Raw genomic sequence first — 17635 nt, forward strand, 5'->3', positions numbered from 1 at the left:
AACAAGGCAGAGCTCATTATAAAGCCAGCCGTCGAATCGTATCCAGGGGGCGTCAAATGTGCGTCTGCGATTCGTAATGGAGACGGCTCAAGGTGGTAGATTGATACAAAGATTACAGTCCGCTGTGCTTTTATGTTTGGGATGCAGTTGCTTAAATTCACAAATACTGATTAGATTGCTTCAGGCTCGGAGAATACCAAAGGTACAATTTGTCAAACAGCATGATGTTCCCTGAACTAGAAAATTAAAGCAGTTACTCATTTGATTGCACCACACTAGAAAACAGTGAGACAACATTTTGTGTGAATGTGCCGGAAAATAGGAAAAATTAAAAGCAATTTCTATTCCCCCCCCCCCCCCCCCCCACTTTTATCACACAAATAATTAAATAGCAACTTATCTTTCACTTCTCTTACCCTTTGATGTTTTTTTTTTTTCTTTTTTCTTTTTGCCAAGGTGGTAAAAGCTGCATCATGCATAAATAAAGGTTATAATAACATCAACACAAGTCTGTGGGAAACATCCCTCTTAGCAAAAACATTCTGCTGAAGTCGACACCTCGACATGATTTTGTAACGAGCAACTTGGTGGCGTCAGCAGTGGGGGGGGGGGGGGGGAGAAAAAAAAAACCTTGTCGTAAGTCAGCATAAAAATCACCGTAATGCCCTCGTCTACTCCCGAGGAAGGTAACTGCAGACCACAATGCAGTCGTTCCATAATGGCTCTGAAAATGTGCTCCTGTCTCCAGATATCGAAGGGAGCTGCGCTATCGTCCATCTCTGCAACGCTTTTTTTTTTTTTTCTTCTAAACTTCCATTCATCTCATGCAGTTTTATCCAACTGGAGGCAACACCGGCTCCGTCTGGGCGAAGAAAGTTTCCACACCGAGTCAGTTTGTCAGCACATAATCACACACTCATTGACACCCACGGGGAATTTAGGGTCACCCATTTATCTCAAATGGATTTTTTTCCCTTTCTTATGGATGAGAGAACACACAGAAGACTCAAAACCTGTATATTACAGCGATGTTAATTAAAACCTTGATCATTGTGAGAGCCACAAAAATGTCCTTTGTAACCAGGGTGACCAATACTGCTACTGAATAAATAACATTCCTATTTCATGACATGTGAGGGCATTTTTCAACCGGTAGAATAATTAAAGAATTGAAAAACCATAATATATTATTTACAGTGCATGGCTTTTTTAGCTTTAACAAGGTGCATTTTAAATGAAAAATAACTCTGACTTTAAAAGTATGACTACAAAAGTAGATTCTTTATATAATTGTGTATTATGAGTTACTTTAGGGAAATTCATCCAGTTTCAAGGTTAAAAAAAAATTGTTTTTACAATTGTCAAATGTCAAAGTGAGGTAAGTTGGTGACATGCATTATCACTGTATGTAGAGAGAAAGGAAATAATCTTAAACCTTAAGCAGCTTCACTGGAAAATGGTCCAGATTGGCCTGAACCATCAACAGCTTTAATAAGAAGCATGACAATTCTAATATAACTTCTGAGAAACAGTTATGTGAAATCTGTGCACTTTTAAATAATGCATTTTCTACTTTTCTTCATTTGTTTTCAATCCCATGTGGATATGCATGTTGTGAATGTTCATATTGTGATGAAAATACATTTTCAATACATCATTAGCTCTCCTTCAATTTATTTTATCATCGTCCTCTGAAATCCTCTCAAACAAGTAGCCCTCAAGTTTTCAATGAACTTTCGCTTAGACAGGATGATTTTTTTTTTAAAGATTTTTTTTATTTCGGTTTTGTTTTTTTAACAGACTTCTGTCACAACAAAGTCAGCAAGAGCATCTTTTTTTTTGTCCATTACATTGTAGTAATTCATTGGAAAGCAACCGAAGAGGACAGTGACCATTCCATAGCATAAACCAGAGGCAGCGTTGACATGCAGCAAAAAAAAAAAAAAGAAACGAAACAAAACAAATCATGAAACCGGCAGGGCTTCTTACCAAATCCATTTGAAGGGCGATGCTAACAGAGCCCCCTACTTATTGTGTTCTCAACTCTAACCCCGCGTTTGCCCGCCGTCCAAAGCCGCTACGGCCCCAACTGTTACAAAACACACAGAGAAGCTGCAATGAAAACAGGAAATCTCAAGAGGGGAGGTGAGAAAATTAAAATCAACACTTTCCTAATAATCTGTTAACGTTGCTCCGTAATGAAATATTTAGCAGATTTTAAAATTGCAACATTCAAGTCTTTCTAGTTAGCCAGCATGGTGATTGGTCAAATAATACAGAAACACCTCATAAATGCATTAATAATGTGAAATTTGTCAAAAAAAACAAAAAACAAAACAAAACAACAACACTATTTGATATGTTAGCGATACAGGGCTGAGTAGAAAAGGAATATCTGACCTCATCTGGGCTTCTTTTAAACGTCTCCAAAATTTCAGGATTGGACTTGAGCAACAGGTTGATCGATTAAAGAAAGCCAATGTAGTGAATGAGGCCACACGTGATGAAATGCAAGCTTAATGAAACTTTACAACCGCTCGCTACCGACGAGAACACAGTGCAAATCCTGTTTATATCACAGCCCGGTCAGAACGTAGTTGTGGGAATACCATTACACCGGCGGTCTATTTGCATTTCTTTAGGTTTAAGAGACAATGGTAAGAAAGAGAGGACTATTGAAGTGCTACACTTTGTGTTTACAGAGAATCCAAATTGTAATTGTGAGAATTGGTTCATGATGCAGGTTCAAGACTCCCCAGTGTTTGGTCCTTGAGGGAGACGTAATCGACAAGTCCTGTCTGTTAAACTGGCTACGAACGGAGGCAAAAGTAAAGAAAAATAATCCCTATTCCCCCCCCAAAAAAAAAAAAAACTGGAGGAAAGAAAAAAACAAAAAAAAACAAAATCCAGGTAAAGGGGAGAAAAAAAAAAAAAAAAAAGACCAGACAAGACAAAATGAACCTCCAACAAACAGACCAAAGCAGTGTTATGACAGAGGTTGATCGGGGGTAAGAGGGGGCGAGTCCGTCTTCTGCCGTGGGACCACTGCGTCCATCTGTGTGCCTGTCCACCCACCTGTCCAGCCGCTCCCCCAGCGCCGCCGCCGCGCCTCACTTCAACAGGGCCTTGATGGCGTCGCTCTCGGCTGCTTCAAAGGCAGAGACGCCGTTCAGTCCTTTCGGGTCTTTGTCAGCTCCTGCAGTGTGGGGGGGGGGGGGGGGGGGGAGAGAATATTAAAAATGCTGAGCGGGTGCATCGGATCCTGCTCACATCTGGTCGTCGGGGTCAGAGTGAGGAGCGCACAGCTGATGCTTGCGTGAATTAAATGACTTCCAGACACTGAGGCGACGGAGAAGTTGAGCACCCTGGGGTTTTTGCGAGCGCAAGCACCGTTTTCACAACAACGCTTTGATGTTGCGTTTTCGTTTCAGAAACGTTTTGCATTTACCCGGCAACGTTTTGAAAACTATATGGATTTGTTGTTTTTAACAATGAAACTACACACGTGCAGAGAAAAAGGAGCTATAAACATGAACAATGGCCACGGACAGACGTGGGATTATTATTACGGGTGACTCGAGTATAAAACGCCACTCTGAAAGGCCACCATTGTTGTAATTGCACATCGACTCTCGCGTGTGTGGAAGAATTACACTACGCAGTAGCAGTCTTTTGAAAAGAAGTAGCGCCTTAATCGGACAAAGGGGAAAAAAAAAAGACGTCAGAAAAAGAGAAAGTGCTGAATACTTGTAGTGACAAGAGATTAAATGTGGAGGAGTGGAGGGGCCGTGCGGCGCAGAGACGTCCCTTTGTTTGGCCTGCCAACTTTAGCCTCTTAGCAAAGGGCTTCCACAAGCCAGGCAGAGACAGAGAGAGAGACAGAGAGACAGAGAGAGAGAGAGAGAGACAGAGAGAGAGAGAGAGAGAGATTCAAGGTGTTTTATTTGTCATTTCAACAGTAAAAGCCAGGTTTCACAGTGTAATGAAATTCTTACTTTGCCGTCTGCCCTGGTGCCGACATACATAAATAAATAAGTATATACACAAGAAAATAGAATAAAAATTAAATTAAATATAAAATAAAACAGAGCGGTGCAAAATATTAATTAGATAGTGAGATGTGCACTGTGTGCAATGTACAGATTAAATGTAAACATGTTCAGAAGTCTGCTGAGACTCAACAAAGAGAGGCCACTGTCGTGTGGAGAAGCATTGAAAACAATGCCACCCAGTTTGGAGTGACCCGGCGATGTGTGGGTGGCTCGGCGGGGAAACCCGGCACTTCTACATCTAGAACTATTCAGACGACAGTCAGAGAGAATTTGTCTTTTTCTAAAATTATGACAGATTTAAGGAAACCTTTTAAAAGTTTTGGGTTTTTTTAAAGCCTTCCTCGTCGTAGGAACGAATGGATGAAGGGAGAAATGTTTTATGAGACTTATAACTAAGTCAAGTCAACCTGATTCAATTCCTTTGAGATTCATGCCAAATTGTGTTAATTTGAACACATTGATTTGACTTAATGTCGTTGGCACATTTAGAGTCTTATGGGAGACACCCGTTGAAACATGTCAACAGTATGTAAAAAGAAAGCTTTGGGAATTATATATATATATCTACATGGCCTTATGTTTCAAAAGCTCCATTTAAAAAACTAATTTGGACCAGTTTCCCAAATATAGGAAGCTGTACTCATTAAAAACACTATAGCGATTTCTTGTCAGTTTTTTTTTTTCTTATCAGAGATTAAATTTAAATTTCATTAAGTTTGTTTTTTTCAAAATTGAAATATATATATGTATTAAAAAAAAATAAATTCCCAAAGCTTTTTTGTTTTATTCAAGGCTATATATTAAGAAGAAAAGTAATTTGTCTTGGGGCAATTCAGTTCAATTGTGTTCATTATGACTTCAGTTTGCATTTCCCTTCCTCCTCTTCAGGAAAGTCGGCTCAACATACATACTGTTGACACATTCCGACGGGCGTCTCCCATCAGACTTAAAATGTGCCATGTTTGGAAGACATGCTGGAAAAGTATTGCATTGGGTCAAATTAATGTGTCCAGATTAACACGGTTTTGCATGGATCTCAGAGGAAATGGAATCAGGTTGACTTTACTTAGTCAGAAGTCTGGAAAACATTTCTCCCTTCATCCAGCTGCTGTTCTCAGGACGAGGAAGGCTTGCGATTCAAAATGCTTTGAGATGCCTCCTATCTGGCCAAAAATATCTGCATCGTCCCGACTCTCTTTTTGTGTGTCCGTCTGAGTGTGAAACACTTAAGTCCAATTAAAATGTGAAGAAAACAACTTAGGGCTGGTAGAGTAAGAGCACACCAAGCCAATTTAGTTTTCAATTTCACCAGAGGCAAGTGTTCAAAGAGGGGAAAAAAATGACCAATCTGCTCCATTTTCATCTGTAACTGCATGGAGGAACTCCTGCAGTGTAATTCCTCTTGTCAGAGACACAACCTGAGCCCTTGAGGGGAAACAAAAATCACTCCACTCTGGTATTGTCTTAATGCTTTTCTCATATCAATTGTTTTGTCAGTCAGATGAAAACAAAAACTGAGCGTTGAACAAGAACTGTAAACTCCAGTGGAGTGTTTGTTTATGTCGATAGTCTTTTCCTGCTGCTGACTCATCGATATCAGAGAGCTGGTAACCAATCATTATACTCTCCACTCTGAAGAGTTCAGTGGGTGCCTGGTAGGACAAAGATGGGGAAAAGGCCTTTCTTTCCCCGTTCCTTCTTCTCCAGCTCTGGGGAAGTCATTAGTAGTTGGTTCGAGTGTGTACCGAGTAACCCGACTCCACAGACTTCATTTAGATGGCTGGAAACACATTACACCTTGGCTTTAGCCCTTTTACCATCAATACTATACTTGCTATGGAACAAACAAGCCTTCTGTCTGATAAACACTAGTGAATACCAGTTATATTTGAGGCAAAGCAGTCTCGTAATGAGCCCTCCCTTCTAGTCACCGCACACATTGCCACAATACAAGCATTGAAAAGGCCTGCCATGGATTTATACTCCGTGAGGGTATTTATGGTGGGGCTCCATTAATAGTTGGTCCATTCTTCTGCTTGTTACCGCCTCTCAGGATACCGCCGTCATCCCCAGTGGCCAACCGGCTCGGCGGCACGATTCCTGACACTACTTACAGTAATGAGCTTCCCTCAACTTGAATAATGACCCCTCGTGAAACACCTCACTGTCCAAACATTATCCAGTCAAAGAAAAGGTGGCGGTCAAGTGAGACAGAGTCTAATGAATAAGGATAGGCTCTGGGGGAGTCTGGCGTCGGGCTGAGAGGCATCATCATTATGATTAGGGAGCCGTGCGAAGCGGCGCTCAGTAACGTAACGCCACTGACCCACCAAAGTGTCCATTAACTTTTCATAATGTGTTGAGAGCACGGGATTGAAAGAGTCTCAAATTCGCCAATATTGGGCCAAAATGCAGAGCTTACGGAATGTTTACCCATTAGCAAAAGACAAGTCAGGAAGAGGAAAATCTGTACTGGAGAAAGATTTGCAAGGTAAACTTAAGGGAACAATGTACGGGGAGATTAGATGTTTTTCTTCTCGGAAAACAAAAAGGACTTTCTTCAAATTCTAATACTATCTTGGGCAATTATTTAGCGCAGATCAACTATGAACCCTATAGCCACAAAGCAAAAACTGCTGGAAAATTATTTCACCATTTACACTGTTTTTGGGGAGATATCCCAGAATGCCTTGTTCAGTCCAATGGAAATATCTTTGGGTTTGTCGAAACACCAATTAAAGGCGTTTCAGAAGAGTGGCACTTTAAATGATCTGCCAAAAGTTGCAACAATAATAAAATGTTAATGTGTCAGATTGTTTCATAGTTTGTACGATGGAATTTTCTACTTTTCGACATTAAGCGAAAGTAGACCAGCGATTTTGGATGCAGGACGCGTATGCAACACCTCTTGGGGTCGAGTTTAGAAGACAGGGCAACAACATAATACTGCATTTTTCTTGCTTAATGGTCATGTACTGGCATCCTGACAAAAGAAAGTAACAGGTGGCTATTCATGTGTGTGTTGCCCCTTGTGCCCTTTTATTGTCGACTTACAATTGACTGGCCGGCCTCAGTGGGCTGTCGTCAGCACTCTTGGCCTGCATCTTACAGTCCGGGTCACCTCTGGGGTTAACGTGGCTTTTTATAATTCATTACCAACAAAAGCGCAGTATGCAGTTGGGGGGGGGGGTGGGTGTCAGGTCCCATGACGCAACAAGGAACTGAGCCATTTTTGCCTGCCAACACAAGATTTGTCCGACAGTCACAATTCGGTATTCTCCGTGGGTTCTTTTTATCGACTGCAAACATAGTGCATGTGGGGCTGCAGTTACCGTCCAATGAGGATATTGAGCATGACAATGGAAGCCGCGGCTTCCAGACAATCTATTCATCTCTTGCTAAGACATCCAGCGAGTTTTCGGAGCCGTCATCAGTGAATCTTTGAGATCCGGTCCCTGTGGTGACTGTTGACCTTTTGGTAATATCGGGGCTGTTAATCTTTGTTGGTGCTTAGTGGAGATGAGTGTGGATCGAAGCAGTGGCGCACGACCACGGTTTCACCAAAATCCCTGTCTTCCAGCATAATCCCTTTTTCAGATGAGCTACGGCTGTCAGTCTGGTCTATTATTATACTTCGGGCAAAGGATTCCCTTGAAAGGTCTCGCTAACGGACTTTCATTTTCAAATCAGAGGCGGTGCCTACTCCAGATGCACCAGTGATTCCGGCGTCTGGAATAATGTACTGGAGGAACATTACATATCTACTGCGACCAGTCACATCTACACTTGGTGTCTCTCGTCTTTTCACTGACGGACAAGCCTTTCATCACCAGCTCGGCTCAGATGTTAAGGCCACTTACAGAGCAGGTGTCTCTTTTTCCTAATGCTTCAAATATAAGAAAACCTCACTTTTTCAGACTGATGTTCTAGAACTCTTGTCTTGTGTTCACACCAATATGGTGATTTTGACAGTCTCAGTGCAGCGAATGTCTCAATTCTTCCCGTGATCACTAGTTCCTGCTAGTATTTTGTAATTAAAATATGAGTTGCCAACATAACATTCATAGATCAGTGGACCCTGTATCGGTGTACATTCTACACTTTTTTTTTTTTAGAAACAGGATTGCGTTAGTTCTGCATCACATAATACATCCAAGTCCGAACGATGAATTTGACAGGCACTGCAAATGTGACACATGAAACTTTTTATGGCAAATAAGTTACTTAAAAAACAGAATCCCCCCCCCCCTCTTATTCTTTTGGCACGGTCTGCTTCCTTCAGTTAATCTTTGAGCAAACAGCACTGATGGCTGGCTGACAGCAGTTGCCAGCTGCTGGACAATTAATGCAGGAGTGGGACCGTATGGCAGTGCTTATAGAAACAGAGTTAATAACAGCTGATGGCCAACAGGAATACGTTATAATGGAGTGCCACGCAAGGGTCTCTCAAACCTAGCGGCGTTCTTTTCCTCTTAACCCGTAATGACTTCCTCTTTTGCAACGCCTGCTTTTCAAACTGTGAACCTACTAAAAAAAAAAAACTGCCAGTGAGACTGTGTCGAGTGTGAAGAGTGACTTCCCTACTTGGTTGTGTGACCTAGCCTGTAAAAAGCCCCCCTCCCAGCTTTCCATTACTTTTGTTGAGCCAAGATGACGCGACTGTGAAACAACTGTGTGGAGGAGCTTTCATTTACCCTGCCTCATTTAGCCTGGCTGGGAACAGACAGCTGCTCACTCAGCCTCAGCCTGCGAATATCTACCACTGTGTGTGGGGCGGCGTTCGACTGAAGCCTTCTGCTTGACATCAACATGACGCCTCACAATTGCGCCGCGCTCCTCTCGCACAGTCGTGCAGATATTGTACGATTGTCCAAGTTTCAAGCTCAGAAAAGTTAAAAACTGACCAGTTTAGTGATAGAAGCTTTAGTTTTCTAGAACATTTTCTATACAAACCAGTGTCGTTTTGTTGAAAACAGCTTCAGGGCTGCATGGTGATGGGAGGACCACGAAGAAATTGAAGATGGTAAATCAGGGGTTAGTTCAGGGGCCGCTATTTCATCTCGATTGGGCCAGACTGGTGAAATAGCTCTTTCAAATCACTCATCAAGACCCGCCTGTTCAGAACTGCTTTTATTACATAACACTCATTTTAATGATGTGTTTTATGATGTGCCACTATTTTAATGTTTGCTGATTTTATACTGTAACTATGTAAAGTGCCTGAGTATTTTGGAAAGCGCAATACAAATAAAGTTTAATATCATTATTGTATCCATTTAAGTTCAAGCTTTAAAGTTTTTCTTTGTTGTGGCGCAGTCTATACGTAATGAAAATTTCTACAATTTTTCCAAAACCAAGGAATTACTACAATCTCAACATAAAGCCATTTGTAAGGCCACTTTCTGCTGCAAAATACTGTGAAATATCAAAAACAATGCTCCTATAACTGCTTGCATTTTGCACGTTTTCTCAAGACTCATCCTGAAAGCATGGCTTTAACGCTAATGCTAGTTTGCTAGCTTTTATGGCAACATCATATCAGCTCTGGTATCAACCTTGTGTTGTGTCTGCTACTCTTGTTGAAATGTATTGTTCTGTATGAAATTTTTACAATGTGGTTGGTTGTTTGGCCAGATTGGAGGTTCTTACAGGTTGATTTTGTCTCACGGGCCTTATGCTTGACACCGCTGGGGTAAAGGAAGACAAGTCGTTACTGTGTGTGACACAGAAATCCATCATATTGTAGTTAGACTTGTCAGGACAGTGATGAAAGCACTGCAGCTGCCTGGAGGAGCAGAGTCTCTGTTATTTATGCATTAGTCTTGCAGTTCTTCAGAAGTTGAGCATTAAGACAAGACAATTACTTGGTAAAGGAAAGCTCCTCCAATTACAAATGAGGTTTTCAGTATGCCTGCGATGGAAGTGCACAAATCTTTTGGAGACTGGGGCGGCGCTGGATGAATCGGACATTTATCACAGCGCGCTTGTTATTCGCCGCTATTGCTTCAACCAGTGCCAGCTGTGTCTCAACTCGGCATTGTCTCCCGCCCCACAGCTGCGACTCGGATGTGTTCCCGGCAGCGAGCTCCCATATGACCCAGGTAGCATTCAAGATAGTTCCAGAACTAAACACCTGGGAGGGTGGGGGGAGCAGAGGGCCTCAAAAAAGACAAAAACACTTGAACAGCAGCAGCAATACTGCTGCATGAACATTCCAGCATGGCCTCCACGGGGCTGCGTCAAAAGGCCTTTTGTCCCAACGCCGTGCTGACGGTTGAGAAACACCTGCACACTTCGGGATCGTCGGACACCAACCTTTTCTAGCAGCAACTTGACGCACATGAGGTGACCCTCGTAACAGGCGGTGATCAGTGGAGTGAAGCCATGTTTGTCTGTAGCCTGCAGGAGGAGGAGAGAGGCCCGGGTGAGACGGAAGGCAGAGATAAACAGGAAACGGATGAGTCGTGTCTATCAGATTTTAGACAAAGCCCAAAGCCAAGAGTCGGGGCAACATCGCTCTTTTATGAAAAATGAACAAGGAATCCTGCGAGGAAGGAACGTTTTGCTGTGGAGAAAAGCACATTACCGATAAATCTGTCTTAGCTGAGCAGAGTGTTTGAAGAAAGGAAAGTCCACAAACAATTTTGGACTCAGGAGGCAACAAAATACTAGATCTTCCTAAAAAAATGTTTTAAAGCCAAATGTCTGTCAGGAAAAAATCCAGGAAAAACTAAAAGTTCTTGACTTGCCGAGTCAAATTTTGCACGGGTGAAGATGGAGCTTGTGTTTATCAAACTATAATACGAAGTTGCACCCAACAAATATGTTGTAGTGACAACAAAGCAAAGTTTGACCAATCAGGTAAATACTCAGTCAGCTTCGGCCCCGTTTACACACCGTTTCAAGGGAGAACAAACTGTTTCTGTTTTGGTTTCAGAAAAGTGTCACAATGACATGGCAATGTTTTGAAAACTATGTCCGTTCACACTGAAATTGCAGAAATGCTGAAAACAATGTAGTTAATATGCCAGGCCACGAGTTGGTGCCATTGGCTTGTTGTTGTTTTTTGTTTTTTAAATGCATAGAGGACAAGACGCTATAAGCATTAACAATGACAACGCCACAGAAATTCATACGGACACACAACCAACCATTGTTGTCATGTAAACAGACCCCCAGATCTCAACAAGTGTTCAGCTTTGACGTCGTCATGGAAACGTGGCCTCAATGCATGCCATTTCTACGAGTTAAATATGAATAAAGGCAAAGAAAGTAACTCGAAATCAAATAAACTCGTCTTTTACATCTGAGCTGCTACTGTTGAAACAACATGAATCAATTTGCAAAACCACCTTTTAACTGTAGGGTCACTAAAAATTAGGGATGCACAGTAAGTCTCAAATTTGTTGCGACAAAATCTATCGATCACAAAAAATTGACATGGAATAAATCACATGTGGCCAATCACATTGAGCATCTAGGTATTTGTATTTATTACAAATCCTTGTCTCAATATAATATGATCTCATGTTAACCTGATACAGTAGGAACACAAAATACCAAAACAAAGTCATTGTGGCTCTTACGTTGATGTCCGCCCCCTTCGAGATCAGGAACTCTAGCACTTCTTTATTACCGAAGTCAGCAGCGTAATGCAGAGGCATCCTCCCACCGTCCAGGACCCTGTTTGCATCTTCGGGCTGGGAAAGAGAGGGGAAAAAAATGTTGACGTCAAAAGGTGTGTAAATGTAGAGCTTTCAGAATCCAACAGAGTAAAAAGGAATTGACTGTTGGTCAAAAAGCACACGGTGGAATCAAGTGACACTCATTAGTTGTGGTAATCGGATTTCCAAGACCGTCAACCTTGAGTGAAGAGAAACACGACCTCGTGAAAGACAATCAATCACAGCTGTGACCGTCCACTTCGACGTGTGTGATCAGCTAATCGCCGGCGCCAAGATTGCAGTGATCGCATCCGCTACCTCATAAAACTATCTCTCGGTGAGAATAAAGGCTTTCAGGTGGGAGAAAGAGCAATATGTTGATGCATAATACCTCCAGATTAAAAAAACACCTGCGCGAGCGGGAACTATCTTGTTCTCTGGGGGCAACTTAGAGCAGATCTAATAAAAGGTAAGATGCCAATAAGAAGGAGGAACGGGTAAAAAGCAGAAGTGCTAATACTATGCCGATACGAGATGATATTATCTGGGGCTGTGGTTATCATGCCATTATGATATAGAGCCGTCCTTCGGTTTCAAACATTACAATTTAATGATACAGGTATGAATGGTGAATACTTCCTGGAGATAATCTAGTTACTGTTCACAGCAGACATTTCCGTGTGTGTGTATGTGTATATACACATATATATATATAGATATATACATGGTGTTCCTGTTACAAAACTCAGAGATCAAGATTATACCAAATCAACTGAATACTTTTGCAAAAAACCTCAAGACCACGACATATGTTTGTCTCTTTATAACCACAAATGAAATGTATTTATTTGGGATTTAGTGTGATAGACTAACACCAATGTATCCAACTATCAGTGATGTACTCCACAAATCTGGCACTTATTGGAGAGTTGCAAGAAGAAACTGTTGAAACAGAAGTCATGTTTGCAAAAAAGCCAGGTTGGAGACACTGCCAACGTGGAGGAAGGTCATCTGGTCAGATGAGCTCCAAATACAATTTTCTGAACTAAATACACTGCACATTCCCCTGAACACACCATCCCCATGCAACATGGTGGAGGCAGCATCATGCAGTGGGGGGATGCTTCTCTTCAGGAGGGGACAGGGAAGCTGCTCATAGTTGATGGGAAGATGGATGGAGACAAATTCAGGGCAATGCTGGAGGGAAACCTGTTCAGAGGTTCATGTTCCAGCAAGACAGCAGCCTGAAACATCCAGCCAGAGCTTCAATTTAAAGGTTTAGATTGAAGCAAATTCATGTGTTGGAATGGACAAATCAATGTCCAGACCTTCATCCAATTGAAAACCTCTGGCCAGACTTGGGGAAAATACCGTTCACAGATGCACTCTGTCCAATCTGACCAAGCGTGAGATATTTTGTAAACATGATTGCACAAACATTTCAGTCTGTAGATTGTCAAAGCTGGTTGAGACAAACCCCGAAATGACTTGCAGCTGGGTGGCTGCTCCTGAAAGGTGGCTTTACAAAGTATTGAACACTTTAGCGTGCCAAACTTCCTTTGTAAAAACTATTTGAAAACCATGTATCAATTTCCTTCCATTTCGTAACTATGCGACACATTGTGTTGGCCCCGTCAGTTCAAGAGGTGTGAATACTTTTGCAGTATTGCACAGTGTGATGCTCCGCTTTCGCTGCTTCAATGAGGTCAAATGAACGCGGAGCCTCTTTTCAGACCTCCGATTCATTCAGGAACAACATTGTGATCTAAACTGCTCCAGTGACTGACTGTGATTGCCCCTTTTGTTATAAAATCAAGAGGTCAAGTAGAACATACTGAACACAATTCTTCATTTCCCGTCAAATCGCAGTGAATCAATTAGCAATGATGGATATATAACCCTGACCTCTTCTAATACGGTGAACTTCCAAAGCTGTGATAACTCACCTTTATAGGCGACCTTTAAAGAGACGATGCAAAACTCTAATATGATTTTCATGTTGTATTCTATGCCCGTATATTACTGTTCTATTTAAAAAAATACTCTCATTTTACACAATTTCAGCTAATAGCAAATGCTTCAAGAGTTATATAGTACCAAGAGCTGTTTCCAAATGCTTTTCTTCCAAACGCAGCAGCCAGACTTTTAACAAAAACTTAAAAAGAAACATATTAGACCCTTTTCAATGCCCTTACACCAGCAGTCTATTTGTTTTCGGATTGATTTTAGTCATTACTGCTAAACCCCTTTGTGGCCTAGCCCCAGAATATATATCCGACTTGCTGTGCCCAACTTATGCGCGCCAGCTTAAGATCCTTGGGCAAAAACTTGCTGACTGTACAAAGAGTATGATCTGAAAACTAATGGGGGACTGAGCTTTTGCTGATAGTGCTCTGCAGTTAAGGAAACAATTTGCCTGAGGAGCTACGACTTGCCTCGCCACAAGCTTCTCTTAAATCACAAACATTTCTGTCTGAAAAAAAAAATGTCTCTTTGCTCTACTGGCAACAATTCAGATTTTGCTCCGCTTTAAAGTTTTACCACTAAGGGTTGTAGGTTCACACTTTCAGCTTGACGTGCCAATTCAATCATCTCTAAACCAACGTTTACAGCTATAAAATGTCACGTAGCAATGTTAAGTAACGCAAAAACAAGGTTACCTGTGATGAATACAAACATTTAAATAGATAACATTGTCTTTGGCCTTGATATTTCTACTTCAACTCTTTTCTTTCTTTGTCCAATTGATATTTTTAATGAGTCAATAGCAGTTTTCTAATAAATCATACAATTATTCACTTTTGCAGAGCATAAATGCACAGTGCGTGGGGGGGAGCTAATTAAATGCAGTGCAGTCAGTCTTTTACGATATGCACATGTTGACTGCATGACGACAATAAATGTGCGATGCATTGTGATTTAACAACGTGTTTTTTTCATACCAAATGAGTTCATGACAACAATCAGTGTCAGGCTCCGTTAAGTACGGCTGGACCTCTTTGTCCCAATATTCTGTGGTGGTGGTGGTATCAGGACAGTAATTTTGAGAGCCAACTAATCATTAATCCAAGATTATATGCAAGTATCGTTTAATCATCACAAAAAGTCATTCTTTGTATTGCACGTTAACCGTAATATCAGAATATTGGCCTTCAGCCATAAATAACTACTGAGGTGAGACAAAATGTGTGGTGAATTTGGTTTTAGATCTGTGTGCGTCTCCAACTATAGCCAGCTTTTGAATGTTTTCTTTGTAATCCGAACATCTGACCTTTTTATTCTGCTTTCGCACAACCAAAACGTTCTCAGACATGACATTTACTTTCATTTGTAAAGTTTCCTCTTCAGTTACCTCTCCAACACAGAACATGATTAGCAAGATGTGTTTGTTGTTTTTTTTTTACATTATCAAAAGCATAGAAGCAACTTGCTGACATATGTTCATGTGAACATTCACAGGAGGATAATAACTTTTTGAACACAGCAGTTGGTGATGCTAGACTCTGAGGCACTGAGAAAAAGAGAAGGAAGGAAAATTATCCTTTAAAATGTAATTTGCCTAAAACTGTAATGCCCAGTGGATTTCTCAGTATAATTGAGCGCTTCCTTCCGGAGAGGTGTAACCGCTACCCTTTCTTCTAAACACAAAAACAGCTACTCCCTGGAAACACACCATCGTCATCACCATCAGCTGTAAAGAGCGGCATCACTTTTAGCAACAGTACAACAGATAAGTGACGGGAACCGTCATTGACTAGAATCAAAAGATAGAAACCTCACTATTGAAAACTGAATTAGTTTAAAAACAACAGCCACACTGTGCATCTTAAAAGACAATACAGATTTTCCGGAAAGTTTTATAACCTGGTTTCGCACTGTAGTGCAGTGGCAATGCGGTCCGCATTCCAATACCTGCCGGGGACGTTCTGTGTGGAATTTGCCCATTTTCCACACGTCCATAAACATGCATGCAAGGTTATTCCACGACCCTAAATTTGCCCCTGGGTGTGGATGCCAATGTGTGTGGATGTCTGTCTTGCGTATCCTGCCTCCTTCCAGCTAATTGGGATTGGCTCCAACGCCTTACGAACCTACACAGGACCAAGTGGTATAGGAGATGGATGGGTGGATCCATCCATCCAGCCAGCCATCCATCCATGGTTACACAAACTGTTGTCGAGCACACATGATCCACCATCTCATGCAGGTGGGGTCCCCGCCCATTTTCGCTGGCCCGACAGTGCTGGATCACAGGCCTGTCTGATTGGTTTAGGATGTTTAGCAGTTAGCTTCACCATAGACACAACACACAGAACATCCCGAGCATTTTCCAGTCACATGTGAGCAGCGTGCAGTTTTAAAACGACTGTTGCATCAGACGCAGCTGTTCTGTCTGAACCTACCGGGGCTACTGTTGGTTAGCTTCGCCAACAGGTTGCCATCTGCAGTGCCATACCAACCAGATAAGCTAACGCATTTTTAAAAATGTCATCCACTTTGATTAATGCCTTTTATATAGCTGTATTCGAGGATGATAAAGAGCAGAACAATCATTTCGTTCTCACGTAAAAGTGGCATTGCATGATGCTAATATGCTAGCATTGTTCTCAAACTTGGTGAGAGTATTATGAAACGTGCTTCAGCAGTGTACGAATTCAACCAATTGTCACTTAAATACAAGTCAACGCCATTTGTTAAGCTAAAAAGAGTTATATTTGCAATCATGAGTTGCCAAATTGAGCGTTTCCCAAGTTTGGTGTTTCGGATTGAGTGGTTTCCCTGTTAACTGATGGCCGACTTCCTCGAGCGTCCCTCGTTGCTGCGAGATGTTAAAATGACACCCGCAAAATGTACCAGTTTTAAAACCTATTTTGTAAATGAGACTAAATGGCGTTCCCCACGACAGCTATAATTTTGGATCGGGGTTTTTAACATCTGTAGTTACAACCAGCAACAATGAACGCTAAAGGAAGTAGGTCACTAGCCAACAGGGAAACCAGTTACACCGAAACACTGGCTACCGCTCGACAGCTAGCTCACTGTCGCATACTTCTACGGAGCTAAAACACTGTCGTCTCACCGTCAGCACTCTGGTCTTCACTTCGTCCAGATCCCCAGCCGTCAGTGCCCACACCAGCTTTTTATCTTCATCTCCCATCTTCCCGTGTTCCCTCCGGTGCTGCAGGACAAGTTGCGTTAAAAGTTAGCCAGCCACAAGCTAGTGAAGCTTTCCCTTCCGTAGAGTCCGGCTCGCACGGTTCACGTCAACTCCCTGTCGTTTTAAAGCTTAATACAGCCGCCGCGGCTTAATTTGGGGGGTCTAGCGGGTCTGATTTGGTGAAATCGAAGTTGTGAAAAAGCAAAGTAGCAGACAGGGATCCGCCTTTCTGCAAAAAACAAGCGTTTCCGATGTCGTTACCCGGAAAAGTTTGGTGGTGCGTTTACGTGGTGACGTAAAGCGACTTTACCTTTTCAAGAGTGTACTTCTGCAGCGTCAGTAATCTGTAATAAAATCCTACTTGCACATTTATCAAAACATTTTAATCTATATGTATATCAGCTGTATTTTTCACGAATATCTGGAGGGGTATAGCGTTAGAATAACTAGGTAGATTTAGGAAACAGAGGACCCTGAACGCAGCATGGAACGCTCCTGTGAGGTATGTTCGCGGGGCAGCAGGGGCGCTCTGACACACTCTGGGGGCCCAAACAAGATGCAGCATAGGGGAACCTTATGAAAACACTCCGACTGTGTAAACAGGGAAACCTGAATTTTTCTGAAATGCTGCTACTGCACATGCACACCACCTTCATAGTAAATCGCTCTTACCATGTGTGTTATTGTGAAAACTAGCAATTGCTCAGTGAGCAGGACAGACAGAGACTCTACAGCTCTCTTACTAGATCAATGTATAAGAT

The 17635-nt window shown here is 41.9% G+C and overlaps 1 protein-coding gene across 3 annotated transcripts; it reads right to left on the bottom strand.

Annotated features, from left to right (window-relative positions):
• Positions 1–1750: 1750 nt before the first annotated feature.
• Positions 1751–17127, bottom strand: mtpn (myotrophin). 3 transcript variants are annotated; one of them, XM_080518679.1, is made up of 5 exons: positions 16797–17127; positions 11639–11752; positions 10367–10451; positions 3076–3196; positions 1751–2089 (listed from the first exon to the last, which is right to left on the bottom strand). In XM_080518679.1, exons 1-4 carry the CDS (start codon positions 16872–16874, stop codon positions 3111–3113), a joined length of 363 nt encoding a protein of 120 aa, XP_080374805.1. In that variant the 5' UTR covers positions 16875–17127; the 3' UTR covers positions 1751–2089; positions 3076–3110. The 3 variants fall into 3 exon arrangements, with proteins under 3 accessions (XP_080374805.1, XP_080374803.1, XP_080374804.1); XM_080518677.1 differs by having other exon boundaries at positions 1751–3196; XM_080518678.1 differs by having other exon boundaries at positions 1751–3193; positions 10364–10451.
• Between the last annotated feature and the right edge of the window lie 508 nt (positions 17128–17635).

This window comes from Blennius ocellaris, assembly GCF_963422515.1.
Source record: "Blennius ocellaris genome assembly, chromosome: 22".
NCBI lineage: Eukaryota > Metazoa > Chordata > Actinopteri > Blenniiformes > Blenniidae > Blennius > Blennius ocellaris.